Source organism: Giraffa tippelskirchi, chromosome 5 (assembly GCF_054371585.1).
Source record: "Giraffa tippelskirchi isolate mGirTip1 chromosome 5, T2T-mGirTip1v1.2.pri, whole genome shotgun sequence".
NCBI lineage: Eukaryota > Metazoa > Chordata > Mammalia > Artiodactyla > Giraffidae > Giraffa > Giraffa tippelskirchi.
The window spans coordinates 171,607,415-171,633,609 of record NC_137279.1 but is presented as its reverse complement, the minus strand read 5'-3'; the positions used below and the strand labels follow the sequence as shown (position 1 = coordinate 171,633,609).

At 41.3% G+C, this 26,195-nt stretch overlaps 1 protein-coding gene and 1 non-coding gene across 13 annotated transcripts in view; one reads left to right on the top strand and one right to left on the bottom strand.

Moving 5' to 3' along the window:
* LOC145504408 (BEN domain-containing protein 5) overlaps positions 1-26,195 on the bottom strand; it is a 1,377,102-nt gene that overhangs the window by 352,820 nt on the left and 998,087 nt on the right. For 10 of the 12 annotated variants that reach the window (XR_014052189.1, XM_081485144.1, XM_081485143.1 and 7 more), the window contains one exon: positions 6,302-6,341. Coding sequence is in view for 9 of the 12 variants with exons in the window: in XM_081485144.1 (XP_081341270.1) it covers positions 6,302-6,341 (40 nt within the window). In the remaining 3 variants the exon portion in view is untranslated. Of the gene's footprint in view, positions 1-6,301; positions 6,342-13,476; positions 13,600-26,195 lie in introns of those variants that run through there. The other 2 variants (XM_081485152.1, XM_081485151.1) reach the window with 2 other exon arrangements.
* Positions 222-293, top strand: TRNAC-ACA (transfer RNA cysteine (anticodon ACA)). Its single transcript has one exon. It is a non-coding gene; the product is annotated as a tRNA-Cys (tRNA).

Here is a 26,195-nt window from a genome sequence, read left to right as displayed (position 1 = left end):
AAACCCATTCATTCCCATTAAATGGTAAATTTAAATAATACATGAAAAAAGGAATGAAAATATATAGTTGGGGTCCATTGCAAGAGACATATCTCCATGAAACTGAAAAGCACAAATGCAAAATGCTATACATGCTCCTGAGGCTACTTGCTTATTGAGATCTGGATCTAGAAGCAGGCAGTAGCTGCTGAAATTTGGACTCCTATGAGACTCCTTGGGCTTCCCTGGTAGCTCAGATGGTAAAGCATCTGCCTACAATGCAGGAGACCCAGGTTCGATCCCTGGGTTGGGAAGATCCCCTGGAGAAGGAAATGGCAACCCACTCCAGTATTCTCGCCTGGAGAATTCCATGGACCGAGGAGCCTGGTGGGCTACAGTCCATGGGGTCGCAAAGAGTTGGAAACGACTGAGCAACTTCATTTCAAAGTGTTCTATAGGAGATGAGGACCAGAGATAAGATCTTCTGCTTAGAACAAGGACCAAGGGTGGGGCTTCCCAGTTATGGAAGGAGCCTAGAAAAATAAAAGCCTGATGCAGAATTTTCTGGGAGATAGCTCCAATGTGCTCTATAGGCCTAGAGAAGTGAAAGATATAGACAGCAATCAGAAGCAATGCCAAGCTATCCTGTTGACTTTTTGTCACTGGATCTGACATATCCCCAATATCTGTAAGGTTCTGTACTGAAATTATGGGTAGAGTCAACTGCAAAAACCAACATATAGGGATATGTGGGCATAGTGGGAGATTTATTTTTGGGGGTGGTGGTCAGAGATGGGGACAAAGAGTAACAGAAAACTTCCTTCTCAAAGTGATATTACAAATTAAAATTTCAAAATGCTTGAAGAAGTTAAATGCTAAAAGTGATACTAAACAAAATCAACTGTTATAACTTGAATTCACTCCAGATGAAACTTATTTTATAAAACAGTCAAAGCTTTTAAAATAAGCATATTGAGGATGTTTGAAGAAACAAATGAAGACAGAATAAGAAATTATGAAACAGAATAGGCAGAAATAAAACGAGAGCAGGTGGATATGAACAAAATTAGAAATCTCAGAAATTAAAAATAGATAGTCATTGAAATATTGAAAAAGACAGGAAAAAATCTAGACTAGATATGGTCAAAAAGTGAATATGAATTCAAGTTACTTTTGGGTAACTCAGATTCAGTACATTAAAATAAAATTATAAAAATTATGAAAAGTCAGTAAAGAACCATTGAGGGCAACTTGAGAAAATCCAACATTCATCTAACAGAAATTATTAAAGAAGAGGAATGAAGGGAAAGCAATAATTGAAGAGGTAATTTGCTGATAATTTCTTAAAATTAAAGAAAGACATTGATTCTCAGGCAGAAAGTGTACTCAGAGTACCAAGAAGGGTAAATAGAAATAAATTCACATCTAGACTCATTAAAATGAAAAAATAGAGCATGAAAATCAAAAAGAAAAATTTTTAAGCCTACCCAAGAAAAGATAAGTTACTGTAAACAAATAATGGCAGGCTTCTCATTGGCAACTATGGATGTCAGAAAAAAAGAAAAAAATCCTCAAAGTACAAAGGGAAATCCTCCTCAAGCTAGAATTTATACCTAGCCAAACTATCATTCCAAAGGGAAGTCAAAAGAAGGACAAATACAGATTAAGATAGCTTCCCATGGACTCTCACTAAAATAGCTATTAAAGGATCCATTTCAGTAAGGTAACAAGAAAATCTTGAGATGCAATAAATAGGAGAAAACAAAAATTTATAAGTTGTGTAGGAAAAGTCAAATGGCTCTTAATCAAAATCATCATTGCTTTTCTTTTTCAAAAAAGTTTAACTTAAAAGTCTAAATGATAATAACTAGGTGCTGACAGGGAAGTATTTAATAGGTAGTTAAAGCACGCTAAAGCTCTTTTTGTGGCTGAAAGAGTGACTTTAGATATTCTGAATAACTTCACACTTTGTTAAAAAAAAAAAAAAAAGGATAGTCAAGTATATTTCCAAAAGGTAAACAGTTAAGGTTAGAAACAAAATCTGTAGCATTGAAATCTAGAGATGGGGTAAAAAGTAGATAATGTATAAAACATAATGTATTCTGGTGGTTGAGATGGTAAAGAATCTGCCTGCAATGCAGAAGACCCAAGTTTGATCCCTAGGTTGGAAAGATCTCCTGGAGAAGAAAATGTCAACCTGCTTCAGTATTCTTGCCTGAAGTATTTAATGAACAGAGGAGCCTGGCAGGCTACAGTCCATGGGATTGCAAATAGACGGACATGACTGATAGACTAACATTTTTCACTTTCACTTTCAGTCCAAATTAAGGCAAGGCAAAAGAAAAAAGAAAATAAATGATAAACAGAAAGCACAAATATGGCAGTAGAAATATGTCCAAATATATTAGTACTTATAATAAATGTAAACAGATTAAATTCACCTGTCATAAGGCAGTGATTATTAGATTTTATAAAAAAGAAAAGATAATTGTATTTTCAAAAGATAAACATAAATGGGACAAGGTAATGATATCTCCCTACCAATTATGAGACAATATTAAAATTAAGATTTATTGTAAGCAAGACATGGGGTTAATGTAGATTAACAGTGATAGACAAACAGTATAGTACAGAAAGCTCAGAAACAGATTCTGTATGTAGGAAAACTGATATATGGCAGATGTGTAACTGCTAATAAGTGGGAGAAAGGATGAACTAGTTATTACATGGTATTGAGATAATGGGTTATCCATATGTAAATAAGAAATTAAATCCCTAACTCATATTATACACAATGATCAGTCATGTAAATGTGATGTAAAACTTGACAACTTTTAGAATACAGGAGAATATGATATTCAGGTAGGGAAGGATTTCTTAAATAAGTCACAAAAGCAAAGCTCATAAAGCAGTATTCACATATTCAACTATACTAAAATTAAAAAGGAAACTTCCATAAATCAGAAAACACAAGCCATCATCTTGAAGAAGATATTTACAATGCATATTAAGCAACAAAGTATCAATATGCAAAATAATAAAGAATTAAAAATCAATAAAAAGTAGCAACCCAACAGGAAATGGACAAATAATATGAAAAGCCAGTTCACAGAAGAAACAAAACATATGAAAAGATATTCAATCCCACCAGTAATCAGGGAAACACATATTATAAAAACAGTGGTGGACTTTCTTTTTGGTCCAATGGTTAAGAATCTGCCTTACAATGCAGGAGAAGTGGCTGGGGAACTAAGTCCCACAAGCTACAGAGCAAGTAACCTTAAGCACCACAACGAGAGGGTCCAAGCACCACAAGGAAAGATCCTACATGATGCAACAAAGATTTTGTGTGCCACAATTAAGACCCAAAGCAGTCAAATAAATAGATAAACAATTAAAACAAATAAAATCTATAGGATAACATTTCACATTTATCATGACAACCTGTAAAAATTTATAAGTTTGATGATTTCAAGTGTGGAGGATTCAGAGAAATGGGAACTATTGTACCTTGCTGTTGTTATAGTTTGAAGTATAAATTTGTTCAACTAATTTAGAAAACAACTGGCCACTATATAGTAAATTTGAAGATGCATATAATCAGTAATTCCTCTCCAAGTTATATGCTCAAGATAAATTCTCATTTTACGCATAAAATGGTCCTAGTAGCATTGTTTAAAAATTGCAAAAAATTGGAAATAATCTGAATCATGATCAATAAAATGAAAAAAAGAAATTGTGATAGAATTATAAGTGAAATTCTATATAGCAGTTAAAAACAATTGAACCAGAGCCACATGTATCTATGTGAATGAATCTCTACAATATAATAAGAGAAAAATTACAGAATGACATTTATAGTGTGACATCATTTATAGGTATTTGTAAAACAATGCCAATAATACCAGTTATACCAGTTATACATTGAATTTATAACAGTGGCTACCTATTGGGTGAAGGGGGAGAGATGCAATCAGTGAGGAGTGCAGGGAAGTCTCAACTAGATCTATATTTTTTTAAATAGGTAACTGTGTAGCATAGATGGTACAACATTGATGTGATAAAACCAAGGTGTTTGGTGGGGGAGGGCAGTAAATGACTCTTCCTTTTATCTCTACTCTTTTCTGCATATTCAAAATTATTCACAATAAACAAAATAGTTTAAAGAAGAGAACACAAAGTTTGAAGTCTTCCAAATTGCCAGCCAGCGTTTCTGAAGGCTACTAGCTGATGACAAGTGGCAGCATCAGACTGCGGTTCCGTGTTGAGAACGGTCTGGTGAGGAGTGCCAACAAGCTAGCACCTCCCACTGGCCCTCCCAGAGAGGCAGCGTGCCCCTTGCTAGCCGTGGCGGCTTCTGGTGAGGTAGGGGATGGGGGTGACTTTGAAAGTGAGAGATAGTTACAATAGTGATTTTGACATGGACTAGAGTTGTCCAGATAATACATAGCCTAGTAATCCTTCCTAACCTTTCCTAGGCATGATACACACGGAGAATATTTGTCTGGCACACTGGAGTAGAGGCTACCACCTTGGGGGCTCAGTTTCCCTGGGACCTACCTGTACCCCTGAGGGATGCCTGGATCACTATCTCACAAGTGCATATCTTACAATATCACACAAATGTAGCCTACTTGCTGTACTGTACACTTGTGTGACACAAAACGCCTTTTGAGAAGATTTGACCCAGAAAATAGTCTTTTCTCACCTAAAATTAGGGAACATTATCAACCATTACAAACTCGGGCAGTGCTTAACCGTTTGCCCAAAAGGAGTGCACCGAGAGTCACAACTATTCTGCTTGAGTTTGTGCTGGAGCGATTAAGGACAGAAAGAGCTAGTGCAAAAGAAATGCAGTTAACGAGAGTCTAAAAGTCTCCTTCTCAAGCAACTGAAGACAGATCAAGAACCCTCTCCAATTCACATGTCAGCATCATATCAAGCTGTGACCCGATGAAACTGGGAAGTGAAAGCAGGCAAACTAGGTCAGCATATGTGGGGCGGAACAAAACACAATCACGAAGGAGAGCGACTAACCAGACGAGACAAAGATAATCCCTTACCGCCCTCTTAGTGGGAAGGGATGGGTACGTCACCCCACAGCCATTTTAGTTAGGTTAGCTCACGATTTGGAATTTCTATAATTACACAGTTCATTCTGTGGGTTATATTGAACATTTTCAAACCAGTTCATCTTTGTTCTTTTAACGTCTCAAGTTCAAGGACTATAATAAGGTCACCTGAACTGAGTGGATCCAACTTCTGCTTGTAGTCATTGTTTTACACCTCAGTTGCATAGATAACCAGCCTCTGTGCTGAGACAGTGCCTGCAAAGGACAGTTTCTCAGTCTCCTTGTAAGTGAGCCAACTGGCCCTGGATACAGTAACAGGCTGGGTGTAAGGCAGGGATGACGTGGCACAGCTTTATTGGTTACTAAAATACTGAAATACCTCCATATTTGTTGGTAATTAGCCACTCCTAGAGCCCCCCCACAACCCATGTGACCACTCTGTCACACTAGTCCTTTTCCCAGAACACCAGTTCTCCCTAGTTCAGTAACCGAAGTGTTAATGCCTAGCACAGTAGGGAGTCACCAGGGCTGTTAAATATTTTGAACATCACCAATCGATAAAGACGAACCACCATACCCACTCTTGAATGTGCACTGCTGGAACCATCAGTCCTTTGTATTCCAAGAGAGAACAGCATCTCTTGTTGGCCAGTTTTGCCTCAAGTTCCCAAATCAAAATAAAATACCTTCTGATGGACTAAATGCTCAACTTCTCTCCAGGCTAGATGCCAGTCTTGGGGGAAGAAACAACTTTTTAATCCAAGGGCCACAGCTTTGTTGGGGGACTTGTCCTCCCTAAAGGTGAGTGACAAAAGTCACAGGAGACCAAACCTGATCACTTGCCCAGACTGGCTTTTCTTCATGAGCTGTCTTCCCTTCATTTCATGCCATTTACAAGGCAGCTTCCCCATTCACCGTGATTTTAACATTTCTCAGGAGACTAAGACACTTCCTTAACATTTGGATCCACTGAGGGATCTGGGGAGAACTTGGCCCTGGAATAATCAGCAACATCATAGTATCACCCTGCCATATGCAGAGTCAAGAGAAGGCAGTACAGAGCTGGGGAAGAGAAAAGAAACTGCCTGTGGGGTAGAGGCCAGGGGGAGAAGGATCATTCCTGATGCAGGAATTCTGCTGTTCAATCAGGGAGCCAAAGGAACAGGACACAAATTGCATTGGGATAAGCAACCAGGCATTGTTCTGGGAAACAAGCGAAAAGACAAAGCAGAATGGCCACATCTACTCACCGGGGCTGGTTATCGTCAGGAGATCAAGCTGCCGCTGTTGCTGCAAAGGAAAGCACCTTGTGAGAACACTGATTTAAGTCAGAGTCAAACTTGTTGCTTAGGGGTCAGGGTGGGCATGCAAAGGGGATGGTCAGACATGCAGAGCAGGGCACGCTGTAGAGAAGGTGATGGTCTCATGGTTCTGCAGAGAGGCCTTGCACCCTAGAGACCAGGAGGGATGGATGGCCTTTCTGGTCAGAGCTGTCAAATTCATCTTATACTAAGGGAAAATGATGCCCTGAGAGGAATGTGGCTTACCTATAGCCACAAAGACTTTCCAGACTCCCAGCCAAGCCTCATCCCTCTGGACCAGGCAGCCTTAGATTTCTCCCTGCTCACACTGGCTGTACTGGTTAAGTGTCTGATATCCTGGCAGCCCTCTTTGCCTTGTCCTTGGTCACTGTCAACCTCCTTTCTAACCATGATACTCCTCAGTGCTGGTTTATTTATTAACTCTGCTCAACAATGCTATGACAGTTTCCATTACTGATGATGAAACCACACCTTCTCTAACTGAATCCTCATCTCTTGGTGCCATGCAACATTCATAGAAAATAATATCTGTCAGGTACACTAGGCACTAGATGAAGCCACTCATGTTTAGAGGCAACTGGCCCTGACCCTAAGGGCTGATGTGATCAACATCTCAGTAGGCTTACCCCTCCCCCCCCCCCCATCACACCATACCTATGGGGAAGCTCAGTCCTGAACTGGATGTCATGGGAACCTGAGGGTGGAGAAGAAGGCATTGGAGGCTGAGGATGGGGCAGTGGTAAGTAACTCTGTTAAAGACTTGTTTTTTAAAATTAATTTATGTAAATTGGAGGCTAATTACTTTACAATATTGTAGTGGGTTTTGCCATACAGTGACATGACTCAGCCATGGGTGTACATATGTCCCCCATCCTGAACCTCCCTCCCACCTCCTTCCCCATCCCATCCCTCAGGGTCGTCCCAGTGCACCAGTCCTGAGCGCCCTGTCTCATGCATCGAACCTGGACTGGTGATCTATTTCACATATGGTAATAAACATGTTTCAGTGCTGTTTTCTCAAATCATCCCACCCTCGCCTTCTCCCACAGAGTCCAAAAGTCTGTTCTTTATATCTGTGTCTCTTTTGCTGTCTCGTATATAGGGTCATTGTTACCATCTTTCTAAATTCCATATATATGAGTTAATATACTGTATTGGTGTTTTCCTTTCTGACTTACTTCACTCTGTATAATAGGCTCCAGTTTCATCCACCTCATTAAAACTGATTCAAATGCATTCTTTTTAATAACTGAGTAACATTCCACTGTGTACCACAGTTTTCTTATCCATTCGTCTGCCAATGGACACCTAGGTTGCTTCCATGTCCTAGCTATTGTAAACAGTGCTGCGAGGAACACTGGGGTACATGTGTCGCTTTCAATTCTGGTTTCCTCGGGGTGTATGCCCAGCAGTGGGATTGTTGGGTAGTATGGCAGTTCTAGTTCCAGGTTTTTAAGGAATCTCCACACTGTAAGACTTAAGTTAGGATTCCTTAAGCCTCTGTCAATCTCTGACTCTTTCCTACACTTGATTTCCCATTAATAGCAGTTTTCATTAATATGTATTTTTTTTCTTTCTAATAAAAGGGTCTTAACAAACTTCACTTTGAGAACAACTGCTTCAGGATACACACTGCAGGAGCTTCTGATTATCTGGTATTTCATCCAGTGGGTCCCTTGGCGTATTTCACCACACCTGCATTTCCCTCCTTATCTTGCCTCTCCCCTAGAACGGCTCCCTGAGATTCTGCTTCAGCAGAAAGGAGAAAGCAGCAGCATATTTTGAATACCAAACATAGGCCTGGCAAAGGACCAGGCACAAGACCAGGCACTTTGATGTGTCATTTCTTCTCACATTCTTGGCAAACCTTCAGGGCTCGTATTGTACAACAGAGGGACATGGGATCCAGATAGGAGAAATTATCTGCCTGAGACCACATCTTCGTTAAATGAGAGAGCCAGAATTCAGTCAGTTCTAATCCTGGCTTGATGGTTCAAAATATAATGCACATGGTAAATCACTCAGCATGATGACTGCCAATTAATAGATGCTTAATAAAAAGAGCTATTTTTGTATAGAGGCTTTGTTATTATTATAGACCACGCGGCCCTTGGTTTATAAAAGCTGCCTCATCCCTTTTCATAGAATTATTGATACCAGAGCTCAAAGGTCATCTAGTCTGACCTGCCAGTAGGATGGGAATTTCCTCTGCAATGTCCCCACCAGTTGTATAAACAGCTTCTGTTTTATCCCCTTTCCTGACAGGGAACTCATTTCTTAACAATTAAATTTAAAAAAAAATTTCTTTTGGCCACAGCACATGAGATCTTAGCCCTCCCTGACCAGGGATTAAACCTGTGCCCCTAAATTGCCCCATTTTGAGGAGGGTTAAAAGCTGTTTCCGTATGAAATCATTGTTGCTTTAGCCTGTGACAAGTTTGGAGATCTGAAGAAGATCTGTGTCATCTTCTCTCCTGGTTAAATTTTCCCAGTTCTTTCATCCTTGCCTTATAAGACCTGGTCTGAAGCCTCCCGGTCCTTGTGGTCCCCTGCTCTTCCATTTACATTTCATCTGTCCTGGTCAGAACCTCTTTAAGGTCTCTCTACCCCTTGCTTTAATGATTTCTCAGGGCCCTAAAAGCAGGTCTGTATCCTTTCAGAGTCTTCTCAATCACACATCCCTGTTTTCCTGCCAGCTCATAACTCATTCCAGTTGACATTTTCAAGCAAACAATCCAACTCCAAGATGTCACTGACCTACACTGTGAGCACATATCCTTGTGCTGAAATGAAACACACACCCACACATGAGAGCTGGAAGGAATGCTGGACCCAGACTGCCTTCTTTCCCAAACACGGAGCCAGGCTAGGAGTACAATCGGCTCAAGCTGCCTTTGCCAAGGCCAGCCTGTACGCTTGGCCCTTCCCTCATACATGAGGAAAGAATACAATGTATTCTTCCATTTTTCCATAAGCTTGGTCTTGTGACAATCACCGTTAGTGAAAGAGATCTATTTATATGAAAAATGTCTATTTCTTAATTAAAAGTCATCTCTAAACGGTGATTCAGTATCCAGGGTCCATTAGAGAAAAAGGGAAGAAAACCTGCTGCTGCTGCTGCTGCTAAGTCGCTTCAGTCGTGTCCGACTCTGTGTGACCCCATAGACGGTAGCCCACCAGGCTCCCCTGTCCCTGGGATTCTCCAGGCAAGAACACTGGAGTGGGTTGCCATTTCCTTCTCCAATGCATGAAAGTGAAAAGTGAAAATGAAGTCGCTCAGTCATGTCCGACTCTTCGTGACCCCATGGACTGTAGCCCACCAGGCTCCTCCGTCCATGGGATTTTCCAGGCAAGAGTACTGGAGTGGGGTGCCATTGCAGAGGAACACAAATAGACCTGGCCTTGTGTCCCAACTCCTCTCTGTGGTTTTGGATAACTTACTGTGTGTCTCTGGTCTTGAACTTCACACCTTTAAAACAAATGAGTGAGACTGAAATACTGGCAGTGACTCTGAGCAAAATGCAAACAGGCACTGTGCTTGTGGGCTCCCTCTTCTGGTATAGAGAGTTCTCTGAGAATTCCTGTAGCCAAGACCCTGGGGGCTCAAATGATAGGATTTAAAAGAGAACAGATTTTGAGCTGCCTTCACACACTGCCATTTTCAGTGCTTATATGTCTTCCTCACAGGCTGAGGGAAATCTTAAGGGCCTGGAACATCTATTATTCAGTCTCTGGCACACAGTAGCCCTTAGTGAGCATGGCTAAACTCAGCTGAACCATTCCTGGAATCCACATTATCCTCTCAAACCCCCATGCCTTTGCTCGTCCTAGTCTCTCTAACTGATCTCTTGAGATCTTCATGGAGCTCCCTTCTCATGTCTCAAGACCACCATGAGGTCTTCTTTGAACATCAACTCCCAACCTAAACTCTTCCTCTCCTTTACTCAGAACAGAAGATTTCGCACTGTATTCCTTCAGTGCATCTTGTAAAACCTCCCTTTTGTATCATGTCCTGTCTTAATTATTGGTTTCCTTCTCTGTTTCTCTCATGAGGTCCTTGCTTGAAGACAAGACTATGTCATTTCATCTGTGTGTTTCCAGTGTCCAGCACAAAGGCTGAAAGGAATGCTTGATGTCATCTAGTTCAAATGATTCAACTATTTCATCATTCTCTCTGCAACACCCCTGAGAGATTTGTCAGCATGGAAAGTCAGCATTCCCTTTCCTCTAAACAACTTTCCCTCTGTCATGGCTTTGGAGTTTCCCACCTTTATGATTTTTCTCCCACCATCTCTGAAGCAATATTATTATCTATCCACCTCCCCTGGAAACCTTCCTTCGTTTACTCCCATGCACAGGGTCACTGTTTCTCCTACAGCCCTACAGCTTCTACTGTCTGTGCCCCTCCTGTGGTGATGAATTGAACCTAACCTGGTGCCGAGCCCCTTTAACCTACGGTTCACAGACATATGTGTGCACCACCTAGTGGCCCAAGAAGGTAAGTGTAGACTGCTGTTTTAACTGGTAGCTCTTAAGACTGCAAAGTCTCCATGTCCTTATATGCAAGCAAAAACAAAAGTATATGTTCAAGAATCACTGTGCAACAATTTTAACCTAAGATACTAAAATATCCAAGTAATTTCCTCAAAGTCTTTCAAAAATGAAAGGAATACAATGGAAGAGGAAATTTTCATCACAAAAATGTGCCTAGTATTTAGGTTCACCAAAGGAAGCTGGCATTTATTAAAATAGGCAACTGACTTGTGGAATTTGACCAATAATATAAATTAATTGTATAAGAGGGGAGCATGGTGGAATAAAGAATTACCAAATTATTTTAATTACTTACCAACTGAGAGACACAAGGACCTTTTACATGGAGATGATACATTACCTACCTGCCTGGATGGTAGAAAATGCAATATTAGTTGGAGAAAAATAGCTAGATATACAGCAGGTTTGGTAGACTGACATGGCCTGCTGGCTGAGGGCTGTGCAGCTGAACCACTAGCCAACCACAAGCTACCGTCTCAGGAAGGCAGGCCCTTCACATGCTAGTGGTACTCTGTGTGTGGTGTGTGTGTGTGTGTGTGTGTGTGTGTGTGTGTGTGTGTGTGTGTGTGTGTGTGTGTGTGTGTGTGTAGGAGTAGGAGGGCATTCCTCCTCAGATAAAGGAATTCTACACCTGCACTGCGGGCAGTGTGTCTGAGTCTGTCTGGATGGCATTCCATGGACTCCCGGAAGAGTATGGCTACGCCAGGGTTGGATCAGTTAGGAGGTGCGATGTGGACTCCAGACTGAGTATGACCCGGCATCCAGCCTTTCTTGGTAAGAGTGGTGCCTCAAAAACATTCAGAAGAAATCCACTTCTGTGTTCAAACAGTGTGTGGCAGATGACACCAGTCATGACTCCAAAGAGACCATGGGAGCTGGAGGTCCTAAAGTCTACAGGAACGATCTCTGAATTTGGTGGAACCAAGGATGCTAGGGACATCCATAGTGGCTGCTAAAGGAGCTGTCTACCAGCATGTGTACTCAGGGATTATCCATATTCCCCAATTGATCCAGTGGAAGCTATTTTGTTAATACAGTGTCCCTTCATCTCTGGTCACAGGTGACAGCTCCCAGGGTAAAAGTACTGAAAGATGGGTCATTTGGAGACCTCAGCCAAACATTGTGGATCTTTTGCGGATTCAATTATTCTCAATAAAAACTACTGTTGTCCTACATTGAAGAATCTATCTTTAAAATGTTTGCAATAATAAAAACAACACATGCTTATTTTGGTCACTTTCCAAATTTCCAGAAAATTCAGAAAGTAAAAATGAATGAAATCTCATCACTGAAAGAGAAGCACCATTACATTTTGGTGTGTTTTTTGTCATCTTCCTTGCTTTTGTCTATTTAACAAGGTCATATTTATATATAACAAATGAAGCATGTTTTAATCTTGTGCAGAATTATTTTTTGTCCCAGGCTGAGTCTTTATTTTGAATTATAAGAATGCAAGTCACATATTGTTGTTTAGTCACTCAGTCATCTCCAACTCTTTGAGACCCCGTGGACTGCAGCACACCAGGCTTCCCTGTCCATCACTAACTCCCACAGCTTGCTCAAACTCATGCTCATTGATTTGGTGATGCATCCAACCATCTCGTCCTCTGTCATCCCTTTCTCCTTCTGCCTTCAATCCTTCCCAGCATCAGAGTCTTTTCCAATGAGTAGGCTCTTCACATCAGGTGGCCAAAGTACTAGAGCTTCAGTTTCAGCATCAGTCCTTCCAGTAAATATTCAGGGTTGATTTCCTTAGGATTAACTCACGTATATTTATCTCTATAAATAATTTTAGTTCTTACTACTGTGATTTTGTTTCTAGTCCTTTTTTCAGGAAGGTGGTATTAGTAAGACATTAGTGGAAAACTACTCGGTTATTCTGTCACAGGAGGCAGCAGGCAATAACCAACCTGAAAGATACTCTTCTTCATATCTGAAGCCCCTCTCATCACAGTTACACAAAGGATTTTGTAGAAAGAGCTCCAAACTCAAAATCAGACAGACAGATGTTATGAATCTTGATTCTATCATCTTTAAGCTGTGCTATCTAGGCATGTTTACTTAAGCTAGCTGTCAATTAGGTATCCCATTCATAAAAAGAGTATAGACCAACCTCCAAGAGTTTAACAGGAAAGAAACTGAGAGAAAGAGGAAGAATCATTCAGGGGGGGTTAGGGACTTGGAGGTACCAACAGGTAGAGTGGGAAGCACAAAGGTTGGAAGCTAGGATTTCTGAGGGCTACTCCAGCTGTGCCCGACTTCAGGCTGAGACTTTGGGCTTCTCACCATCTGGTACCTTAGCCTTTTACAACAGCCTCTGAACTGGTCTCCCTGATTGAGTTTTGCACATTGCTGCGGCAGCTGGTGTGAACTTTCTGGAATCACACCTTAAAATTCACCAGGACTACTACAGAATAAAGTTTAACCCTTTAGTTGCTGTTGGAGGGTGTCTATGCCCCAGCTCCTGCCTTCTGTCTCCCATTCCATCGAACTCTGAGCTCTGACCATAAGAAGCCACTTCCAGTTCCCCAAATTTGCTATGCTCTCACCTCTAGGCCTTTGTTCTCTCTTTTCAGAACAACAGTCTTATAACCAACCTGTTTTGCCTGGCTAATCCCTTTCAGCTCTCCACCCACATGCCACCTCTTCTGTAAAGGCTTTGTTGACCCGCCCAGGCTGGGCTGGATCTTGTCCTTAGCCCCCTGACCCTCCCTATGACAGCACCATCACAATGCCTCTCTTGGCCTGCTTACTTCTCCATCTTCTCTCCTGTGTGATCTCCCTGAGGACAGGGCTGTGGCATCACTAGGACACTCGTCTCAGGGACTAGCCCAGTGCCTGATCGATACTTGATATTCACTAAATATCTGCTGGTTACCAGCTACCAAGATGTTGACTGGAGAGAAGGTCCTACTGAACTGATGGTCAGAAAAAGTCTTTAGCTTTATCCCCTTCCCTCCCAAAAGACGTGCACATATTGGCCCCATAATTTTCCTCAAAACCCTATTTCTGCCATGGGGACCTAGGGATTAAACCACAGACAATCTGGCCTTCTTCATCTGGATGGGTAATTATGAGGCTACGTTTAAAAACGGACTTTTCATTTTGGTCACGAACTGCATTGCAATTATTTCTCAGAATGAGAAAGGGACATGGTGTTCCAGGAGCTCAGGGGCTGGCTTCATGTGTGAGGTTCTGCTTGGTGGAAGAGAACAGGCACTGATTATGTGTTCTGTTTTGCTTTTTACATTTCGTGCAGCATAGCTATTTGGGGGAAAGGTCAGTCTGCCATGGCATAGGCTGGAGATAATTTAAATAAGAGCACCAGTAATCTCTGTGCATTTTCCTGTTACTCCAGAAGCCAGCCAACGTGGGGAGGACCTGGGAATCCACACTCTCCAGAAAGGGGAGGTCGCAGGAGCATGGGCACACATTTGGTTTCATGGCTCAGAACCCTCTTTTCCCTGTAATCCCCTTCCTGTCCTGTTCCCCCCTTCACCCAGCCAGAGTCATTTTCTAGGGCTCTCAGGGCCCCTCCGTGCTTTACCCTAAGCAGAGCCTGCTCCCTAGAAAGCATTTCACATAGTGCTCACCTCTCCCTAAACTCATCACTTCTGATCTTTCCTATTCCAGTCTAGCCTGCACACTGGCTGCAGGACTAATCACTCTAAAGTTAAATTCGATCCTTTCTTAGAATAATTTAATAATCTTGCTTGCATTCCTCATAAATACTAGATTTCTTAGCTTAGCATTCAAGGACAGATGACAAATCTCCACAAGCTCTAGGTGTTATTTGAAAAAGCAGTTTTTATATTTTAACATATTTGGAGAACAAACAAAAAGTTACCTATTATTTTCAGAAGCAAACTTCAGACAACAAAGGTAGGCCTTATCACACGGGTCAGTGTCACATGTAGAAGATGTGGCAGGAGGAAGATGTGGGGAGAACCAGTCACCTCTTTGAAGGAAAGGAGCAGGGATTATGAAAGTCTGAAAAGCACTGTCTAAAGTATGGAGCTCAGGTCCACATCCCACTGAACTGGGACGCAGGCTGTCTATTTGCCTAACCCTTTTGTATGCCACCATCTCACCTGTCCCTGACCCTGCCTTCTGCCCTCGACATGGTTCCCCTTCTACTTCTCCTCATGCTGAACAAGTGATGTGTGGCATGGCTTCCCTGACAGTACTGGGACTTCGCTCTTTGACTCTTCGTTTGTTTATTCATTAATTTAATAAATAGCCATAAGCATCTACTCTATGCCAGGCATACTGCTGAGGAAAGGACAAGAAAGACACAGCCCCTGTCTTCAAAGAGACAGCTAACAGTGAGGTGGAGAAGACAGACATATATAGCTAATAATCATATAATATGAATTAATGTCAGTTACGGTAAGTGCTTCAAAGAACAACATGTGGAAAGGTACGTGACCAGGGTTCAAAGTATTCCTCAAACTTCACCCAACCCAATGGCTGATGGCTGGATGCCTCTAGTAAGCATTCACCAACTTCACTACCTTCTATAGGAACCTGAGCAATGGCTGAGTCTCCACTGCCCTTTTGTGCACCTACTCCCATCAGGATAATAAAAAATGCATTAGCCTTTTACTCAGGGAGAGAGTGAACATCACTCAAAGCTGAAATAGAATCTCACGACTAGGGGTTAAATTCAGTGGGAAGCTGAGTGGGACAGCAGACAAAAGCTAGGGTTGCACAAGTGGGATTTCTTCAATATATTTCACTGAGTAGTTTCTGCTTCTGTAGCTTCCTGTTATTGGAAAAGCCAGGCACGCAAGTGGCTTTCATCCCCAGGGCAGCTTAAAGGAGCATTTGAGTTCAGCCTCTGGCAGCCTGCACAAAAACAGGGCAAGTGGAAATGGAGAAGAGCATATGAAAGTGCAGAGGCATTCTGGAAGCAGGATTAGTGGCAGCAGAGGCCGTAGCAACTGCATTTGCTGAGCATTTACTCTGTGCCAATCCTTACCACCTTCTGAGGCCAGCACTGCATTGTTACCCATTTATATAAATGAAGAAGCTGAAGGTCAAGAGGTTACATTACTTGCTCAAGGTCACAGCTGCTATTGGAGAAATCTAGATTTGAACCCATACTGTTGGTCTCTGAAGACAACGTCCAGGTAGCTGTGCGAGCACTGGGGTATGAGAAATGCTTTTGGTGATCTCCAAGTTTCTATACAGAGGAGCAATAGAAGCCTCGGTGGCAACACCGTACAACTGAATAATTTCTGCACACAGGAGGGTGGGAGGAGCTTCGACTTAAGTGTGATGTTCTATATTTTTCCTTCAGTGTTCACAATCTGAAATTCTATATTTATCTGTATTTATATTTGATCAATGTCATTCCCATTATATGCTAAATTCTACAACAGAAAGGACAGAGTTGAGCTTTCCTGGCAGAGTGCATTCTGTCTAAATATGTGTTAAAAATCATACGTGGAAGGCTAGACCAGGTTTTTGAAGAGGGCTAGATAAACAGCTGAAACCCTTACTCTTCCTGGAGAGAAATGATACATATCACATCCTAAAACCCCAGTGAGTCAGAAAGGGGCTTGTGCTGGAAGACTCCACCCTCCCCAGCTCTAGAGGAAAGAAGTAGAGCTGTGAGAGGAAGGCTGTTCCAGTCGTGAGTCAGAAGATTCCAGGCCAAGAAAGACTGCTTCTTCCCTACCCGTTGCTCCAGTAACATGAGGCCATGTGGGAACCTGTAAGAACAAACATGGCACCTAAAGTGATGGTGCAGCTCAAGGCTGGAGAAGATGCCTGCATGACTAAAAGACACCCACTCAGGGCACCTATGGGCCCATAGCATCTAAGCATTGATTTAACTGTGTCTCTTGTTACAGTTAGGGTTAGGCAGGAGACAGAGGAGACATAGGTTTGATTGATCCCCTGGGTCGGGAAGATATCCTAGAGTAGGATCTGGGCAACGTACTGCAGTATTCTTGCCTGGAAAATCCCACGGACAGAGTAGTCTGGCAGGCTATAATCCACGGGGTCGCAAAGAATTGGACATGACTGAACATGTACACCCATGCAAACTATAGTTAGCTATTTACATATTGGTCTCATTTTTCATTCCACCTCTACCTCCCCTACTTCCATCTTCTCCTTCCTGCTTTCTCCTCCAAGGTTAGAGTTGAGTATTTTCTATGTTGGGTGTTCTCTCTGTACCTGATTAGGACCTGAGGAAGTTTGTTATAGATGTGATGTCTAGGCTTATTATCAGACAAAGTTACATATCTGATAAATTCTCTTTTTATATGTTTTAAGTCACAACTTTTCTTTTGTAAAAATCAAACTTTAGAGTTTAAAAGATAAGCCTTTTAGGCCTTCAGTTTATCCTTCAGATTATTCTTTATCTTGAAGGTCACCATGTTCCCGTGAGCGAGGCTACCCCACAACACAGCCTCCTGGAACGTCAGAGCAAGGGGCTTTGGAGATCATTTGGCACAACTACCTTATTTCAAAGAAAAGTAAACTGAGCCCATAGAAGGGGAGGGAGCTGCTCAGTTCACGTGCACATAGTTCTGCACTATTTCCTTCTGGGCCTCCTTCAACAGAGTGGAAAAAAGGGATGTCTTATCCCATTCATGCCTAAAAGAGCATAGATGCCCGGGGGGTGGGGGGTGGGGGGGAACAGTTAAGGAAAATAAGCGAGTGAGGCGAGGGTATGGAGGCAGGAGGGAATTTGGTTAAGAACTTGTTTTGAGTTCCAATATCATTATGTCTATTTGATTCAACTGGTTTTAATGGAGGCATTATCCGGAGGACTTCCTTCAAGAGGTAGTAATTGAAATGGCCCTTAAAGATTAGAAACAAGTTAGTTACTCCTCACTGGGAAGTGGGGCCAATTTTAAAAAAGAATAGCACAGGAATCTGAGTTAGCCATGGGCTCTGCTACCCTCCGTCCCTAGGAACTGAGTCCCTTTACATTTGACTTCCAGTTTTTAAGACTACTAGGGAATCTCTTTGAAATGCTATATTCTGTTTGTTCCTTTACATATTTGGTTATTCAATATATAACACTGATCTCCCCCAAAATGGACGATGCTTACAAGAAGAGAATGCAACAAAATTAAAACACATACAAAAAAGACATGGAGGAATAGAAAAATAAGGAGAAATTAGATGATGCTAGGTACAAGGACATCAGATTGATTATGTTCAGATTGATTATATTCTTTGCAGCCAAAGATGGAGAAGCTCTACACAATCAGCAAAAATAAGACCGGGAGCTGACTATGGTTCAGATCATGAATTCCTTTTTGCCAAATTCAGACTTAAATTGAAGAAAGTAGGGAAAACCACTAGACCATCCAGGTATGACCTAAATCAAATCCCTTACGATTATACAGTAGAAGTGACAAATATATTCAAGAGATTAGATCTGATAGACAGAGTGCCTGAAGAACTATGGACAGAGGTTCATGACATTGTACAAGAGGCAGTGATCAAGACCATCCCCAAGACAAAGAAACGCAAAAAGGCAAAATGGTTGTCTGAGAAGGCAATACAAATCGCTGAGGAAAGAAGAGAAGTGAAAGGCAAAGGAGAAAAGGAAAGATATACCCAACTGAATGCAGAGTTCCAAAGAATAGCAAGGAGAGATAAGAAAGCCTTCCTTGGTGATCAGTGTAAAGAAATAGAGGAACATAATAGGATGGGAAATACTAGAGATCTCTTCAAGAAAATTAGAGATACCAAGGGAATATTTCTTGCAAAAATGGGCTCAAAAAAAGGCAGAAATGGTATGGACCTAACAGAAACAGAGGATATTAAGAAGAGGTGGCAAGAATACACTGAAGAACTGTACAAAAAAGATCTTCATGACCCAGATAACCACAGTAGTGTGATCACTCATCAAGAGCCAGATATCCTGGAATGCGAAGTCAAGGGGGCCTTAGGAAGCATCACTACAAACAAAGCTAGTGGAGGTGATGGAATTCCAGTGGAGCTATTTCAAATCCTAAAGGATGATGCTGTGAAAGTGCTGCACTCCATATGCCAGCAAATTTGGAAAACTCAGCAGTAGCCACAGGACTGGAAAAGGTCAGTATTCATTCCAATCCCAAAGAAAGGCAATGCCAAAGAATGTTCAAACTACTGCACAATTGCACTCATCTCCCACACTAGCAAAGAAATGCTCAAAATTCTCCAAGCCAGGCTTCAACAGTGCATGAACCATGAACTTCCAGGTATTCAAGCTGGATTTAGAAAAGGCAGAGGAACCAGAGATCAAATTGCCAACATCCATTGGATCATCGAAAAGGGAAGAGAGTTCCAGAAAAACATCTACTTCTGCTTTATTGACTATGGCAAAGTCTCCTGTGGATCACAACAAACTGTGGAAAATTCTGAAAGAGACAGGAATACCAGACCACCTGACCTGCCTCCTGAGAAACCTGTATGCAGGTCAAGAAGCAACAGTTAGAACTGGACATGGAACAATAGACTGGTTCCAAATAGGAAAAGGAGTACGTCAAGGCTGTATATTGTCACCATGCTTATTTAACTTACATGCAGAGTACATCATGAGAAACGCTGGACTGGAAGAAGCACAAGCTGGAATCAAGATTGCTGGGAGAAATACCAATAACCTCAGATATGCAGATGACACCATCCTTATGGCAGAAAGTGAAGAGGAACTAAAAAGCCTCTTGATGAAAGTGAGAGAGGAGAGTGAAAAAGTTGGCTTAAAGATCAACATTCAGAAAACTAAGATCATGGCATCTGGTCCCATCACTTCATGGGAAATGGATGGGGAAACAGTGGAAACAGCATCAGACTTTATTTTGGGGGGCTCCAAAATCACTGAAGATGGTGATTGCAGCCATGAAATTAAAAGATGCTTGCTCCTTGGAAGGAAAGTTACGACCAGCCTAGACAGCATATTAAAAAGCAGAGACATTACTTTGCCAACAAAGGTCTGTCTAGTCAAGGCTATGGTTTTTCCATTAGTCATGTATGGATGTGAGAGTTGGACTGTGAAGAAAGCTGAGCGCCGAAGAATTGATGCTTTTGAACTGTGGTGTTGGAGAAGACTCTTGAGAGTCCCTTGGACTGCAAGGAGATCCAACCAGTCCATCCTAAAGGAGATCAGTCCTGGGTGTTCATTGGAAGGACTGATGTTGAAGCTGAAACTCCAATACTTTGGCCACCTTATGTGAAGAGTTGACTCATTGGAAAAGACCCTGATGCTGGGAAGGATTGGGGGTAGGAGGAGAAAGGGATGACAGAGGATGAGATGGCTGGATGGCATCACCAACTCGATGGACATGAGTTTGGGTGGACTCCGGGAGTTGGTGATGAACAGGGAGGCCTGGCGTGCTGCGGTTCATGGGTTCGCAAAGAGTCGGACACGACTGAGCAACTAAACTGAACTGAACTGAAGTGAAGGTCACTCTTCCCTACTCAGGTGGAAGAGCTCGGAGGTTCTGAGTTCACAAAAGATCTTACTACATTCAACTAAGTGTTCAATAAAGTTTTTTTTTTTTGTTCTCATTCTTCTTCAGATTCAGGAAGTGTGCAAAGTTGTTCACATGTGCCTGCACAGAACCGTGGTTAGGACTGAGTAACACAATGAACCAGAAACACATGTTTCAGCCCAGTTTTTCCAATTTCTTGCTGTATGAGCTAATAATTTTAATAATTTATCTTCTTTGAATGTGTCTCCACCACCTACTAGCTACGTGACCCTGGGTAAGTTGGTTAAATACTTTCAAAAGGGTTTAGCAACCCATCTACTAGTAAAGCAGCTAACCTAGACATTTGTCATATAATCTCTGGGTAAATGGCACTTAGCCTGGTAAGACTTTTATTTTTAATTCCAAGACTGCTTGGAAAGCCTTTCCTCCCCTCTGTCTTTGTATATGACTTCTCTATTACATCATCACCTTCTGGAAGTGTTTTGCTCTCCCAGGCTGGGTTAGGTGCCTCCTTCAGGCCTCTCAGCACCTTGTGCTACCCTTGGCCACAGACGCTGTTCCTGTGGGTTGCAATCATCTGTGAGTTATCCTGCTGTGAGAGCTCTTGTGGGCAAGGACGCTGTGTGACTCAGTTCGGTACCTCCAGCTCCTACCACTGTACTTGGAACAGAGCAGGTCTTCAGTCATGTTTGCTGAATTGCATGAAACTGGAGTTCCTGTGAAAAATATCATGACATTCAGGATAAAACTCTGGCACTGAAAGTGAGGCAACATTAATCTGTGTTTCTGCCCAGCCAGAGTAATGCCTCTGAAGGATGTCAGAGTTATATATACTGCAGGAAGTAAAAGTGCCAGGCCATAACAGTCTATTTTCTGCATTTGACTGGCTCTCGTGGAAGCTCCATTCCACGCTGATTGACCATGACTTTCCATAAGAAATTGCCAGCTTGATTGTGGGGAAAGAATCCAGATCTAATTGTTCTTTGTAAGCCTGGGACAGAAGGTATTATTGCTTGAAAAATGGAACTGTCTAAATTAATTTTCCTGAAACAAACATCTTTGCCAAATAAAAGCAATGCATAATAACAAACCATAATTAAAAGCAAAATGATACCTTTTGATACTTGGGGAAATCAAATGTGTTCACCAGAAAAAAAAAAAAAAGGACCAAAATGTGATTTTCTTGGAACTCCAGGGACACACCCTGAAGTCTGATGAGAGGGATGTATATGTATGTGTGTGTGTGTGTGTGTGTGTGTGTGTATGTTCAGGAGTAGAATGGGGTGGGAGAGGTATCTCTGGGTTTTGTTTTTTGTTTTTCTTTTCTTTTCCTTTCCTTTTGCTTTTGAAAAATAAGCATCATTTGTGATTGATTTCTGAACAATGCAGTCAGAATATTCTCATTGCACTTTTAGTAGATAGGAACTGGAAAAGTGAGGGGAGTTAACATTTACAGAACTACCCTATTTTCCCTTGCCCAATTTTCCTAACCTATTTTTAAATTTATTCTAACTTTATATCTATATATATATATGTATGTGCTTATGTGTGTGCATGTGTTTTTAAACTGATAAATCTTTTCTAGAAAAGAGTTAATTAAGATGTAAAAACTCTAATTTTACATCTACTACGCAACAGATGCTTTATTTATGTTTACTCATTTCATCCTCATGACACTCTCATAATGCAGGTATTTAACCCCAATTTTAAAGATGAGGAAATTGATACTCAAAGAGGTTAAATAAATGCCTGAAGTCACATAGCTATTAAGTGATGGCACTAAGATTTAAACCACACTTCTGACTATGAAACCTATGTTATTAAAAGCACTCTATCCATAATATATAGTATCATTAAATAATAATATTAATAATATAAAAAGATAAAAATATATACAAAAACTTGAGATCTCAACAGCCACTTTCATTTTTTCTGTGCTATTTGCTAGTTCTTGTCTAAATGTCTATACTTATAATGTGTGGATAACAATTATACATGAAAAACAAAGATGCAATCATGGCATAAATACAATTTTGCCACTTTCGATATTCTGTTATTTTTAGGTTATATTATATCATAAGAAGTTTTCAAATAGTATTATATAGTCATTATAAATGTTATTTTAATGACTTCATAATGTTCAACTTAGTGAAAGTGAATGGTTTAGTTAAATATAGAACATTTAGGTTGTTATTATTTTGTTATTATAAATGACATTACAATAAACCCCTTCCTGCATACAATTTTTTCCTTCATTGGATTAGATTATCTCTCTGGGATGAATACCCAAGAGTGGAATTACTGGGTCAGAAAACACGTACCTTTTTATTACTCTTGATACATGCTGCCAAATTGCTTTCCAGTAGGGTCATTCCAATTTACACTCCCATGAGAAGTTTTTGAGATAAAGATTTTACTGTATCCTTGCCAGCATGGGGGATTACAACTTTTAAAATACTTTTTGTTAATGTAATAGTTATCATATGGTGTAAATGTTGTCTTTTTTTTTTTTAAAGATGATTCTGTAGGCTTGAATTCTTTCCCATTATCTTGTTCGTGCATTGTGTTTCTTATAGTGAGAGTTGACTCTTCATATTACATGTCTGGCATTAAGGTTTTGGTTCTATTTGCATTTTAAACTCTGAGGGGAGAACCACCTCTCTTGTTCTTGGTTCACCATCTTTGGTGGCACTGGAAACATTCACTCAGGGACCTGATTTGGCATCAAATGAAACGCTTTCCCTAAATAACAAGGCTGTTTTTAAACTTTTCAGTCAAAGACAGATCCCACTAAAACTTGGAAATGCACATCCAGACTGGGTTAGAAGAGGTTCACGAGGATTTAGGGATGCTCCGAGTTCCCCCGCCTCCTTTAATCCCCTTCTAAGGATGAATGATGTCACTTCTCAGTGAGCCTGAGGAGCTCTGCTAGAGGTCAAGGGCACTGACTGGGCCAAAGTTTAAAGGGTGGTATTTTCGGTATTTTCTGCAGGATTATCCTAGAGGTATTCTCTTTGCCCTCAGAGAGAGCCAGGCAGAACCTCCCGTGAAGCCTGAGGAAAGGGAGCCACATTGGCTGGCCTCATTTGGCCGAAAGGAGTTCACTCAGAATACAGGTTGAAGTTCCACACTGAGGTTTACCAAGTTTCAAGTATTTTGAGTGCACGCACGTGTGTGTGTGTATGTGATTTTTGTTTTTGTGTCTGCGCTTTTATTGGGCAGGGGGTTGTTTTCTGTGGCCATGTTTCCTTCCAAGAATTTGAGGGAAAGATTTGTTTTAGTTAGGATCTAGGCAATCGTAGCCATCTACTCCCTGTCTAAAGCTGCCTTTAGGCTGTCCCTGTCGCAGCTCCCAGAAGACAGTAGTCACTCAGCCAGACACAGATGCAGATTGTTTAGCATGAATTTTATACGAGGCTCTGTGTTAAGCCTTGGGCAAAATGGAAGTGGGCACGGAGAAGAACTTACCTGGAACAGGCATTTTGTTTATATTGACTCGCTTAAGTCCCACAACATTATGAGGTATATTTCATAATTCTATTTTCTAGATAAAGAAACTGAGGATTAGAAAGGTGTTACCCATGATCACAAAGTTAGGAGTTGGTCTCCTTGCTTCTAGTTTCACTTCCCCTCAACCTATGCTCTACCCTGCAACCAGAGTGAAGTTTCAAAAATGCAAATGTGCTACTCTCTTTAAAATTCTCCATTGATAGAACAATAATGTCTAAGGTACCTAACACTCTCACTCTGCTCTGCCAGCTTCTGTAGCCTCCAATCTTGCTGCCATTCTGCTCCTATACCAGGCTCCATGTGGATCACCTTTAGTCCCCAGCACACCATGCTTTCCTCTCGCCCTCATGTCTTTTTCTTTTTCCTTTTTTCATTGACATATAATTGACATATAACATATTAATTTTAGGTGTACAACAATGATTAGATATTTGTATATGCTGGGAAATGATTACCACCATAAGTTCTAATTACCGTTTGTCACCATACAAAGTTGTATTTTTTCCTGTGATGGGGACTTTTAAGGTTTACTCTCTTAGCAACTTTCAAACATGCAATACAAAATTATTGACTCTAGTCACCATCCCCATGGCTTACTTATTTTAAAATCAAAAACTTCTTGACTCCCTTCATGCATTTTACTCCCCCACCCCTTGTCCTCTCTGACAACCATCAGATGGTTGTGATGATCCCTGAAAGTATAGTCCTCATGCCTTTTTAGACGCTGTTCCCTTTGCCTGCCACATCCTTCCTGTCACAATCTTTCCTTGGTGAGCTACTTTTCACTCCTCTTTCAAATCTCAGTTTAAAGGTTATCTCCATCATTAAGCCTTATCTGACCCCCTGGATTGGCTTAAGATGCCATTCTTTTGTGCTGTCATAGCGCTTTGGCTACCATCCTACACTTGTCCACTTATTTTCTCATTCAACTGTGAGCTCCTTAAAGGTAAAAACCATTTCACTCACTATTGCAGCCTCAGCATTTAATCACAGCGCATGGCACAGAGTAAATGCCAGATGTAGACTGAATGTGTGTCTCCCCAAAATTCACATGCTGAAAACTAATGTGATGGTATTTGGAGGTAGAGGCTTTGGGAGGTTACTGTGTGTTGAGGGCAGAGCCCTCATACATAAGGAATTAATTGTGTATAATGGAATTAATTAATTCCATTATAAGGAATTAATGTCCTTATAATAGAGACCCTACTAAGTACACAAAAGACATCCCAGAGAGATCTCTTGCCACTTTCCCTATGTGAGGTTACAAGAAGAAGTTTATGAACCAGGACGCAGTCTCTCACCAGACACTGAATCTGTTGGTGCCTTGATCTTGGACTGCCAGCCTCCAGAACTGTGAGAAATACATTTCTGTTGTTTAAAAGCTCCTGTCTATGACATTTTTGTTATAGCGGCTCAAACAGACTAAGACAATGCTCAATGAATACACTTGAATGAATTAAGAAATGAGCAGAATCAGAAACTGTAGAGCTGGCAAACAGATTATGATCTAAGAGGTCAGGGCTTTTTCAACTGTTATTTTTGGTAGTTACTTTAAGTTGTTGAATGTTCTTGCCCACCATACATTGAATGACTGGTGGAATAAACAATAAAAACAAGGTGTGCTCACCAAAAAATGAAGAGCAAGGCATTCTTTGTAGTTGCTCAAGTCTTTATTCTCCCAGCTGTAGCCCCCTACAGGGTCCCCTTCTCCCGGCCACCTACTTTACCAGCATTCTGTGGCTACAAGCGTGAGCTTTGCAATCATACCCAGGTTTGACTTCTGGCTCATGTTGAAAAGAATCTGCCTGCAATGTGGGAGACCCAAGTTCGATCCCTGGGTTGGAAAGATCCCTTGGAGAAGGGAATGGCTACCCACTCCAGGATTCTAATCTGGAGAATTCCATGGACAGAGGAGACTGGCAGGCTACAGTTCATGGGTTCACAGAGAATCGGACATGACAGAGTGACTAACACTCTCTCCATCACTGAGCTCTTCAGAGGCTTCAGTGGCCTCAAGAATGAAATTCCTGCTGCCACCACTGAACATATGCCTATCATGTGTCAGGTACTATACATTGCACTCTTTTTCTCTTAGCTCAAATCACTAATTCTTGTTAACAAACCTGGAACATAGGCATCACCTTTCTCATACAGATGAGGAAATGGTAGCCCAGAGAGTTTCAATTACTTTTTCTAGGCAGAATAGCTAAGCAGTTCCAGCCCAGGGATTCAAACTCAAGTCTTACGATTCTAGGAGTTCATTCTGTTTTTATAATATCACACTCCTCTGCTCCTAATAGTCTTCTAGCTTTGAGCAC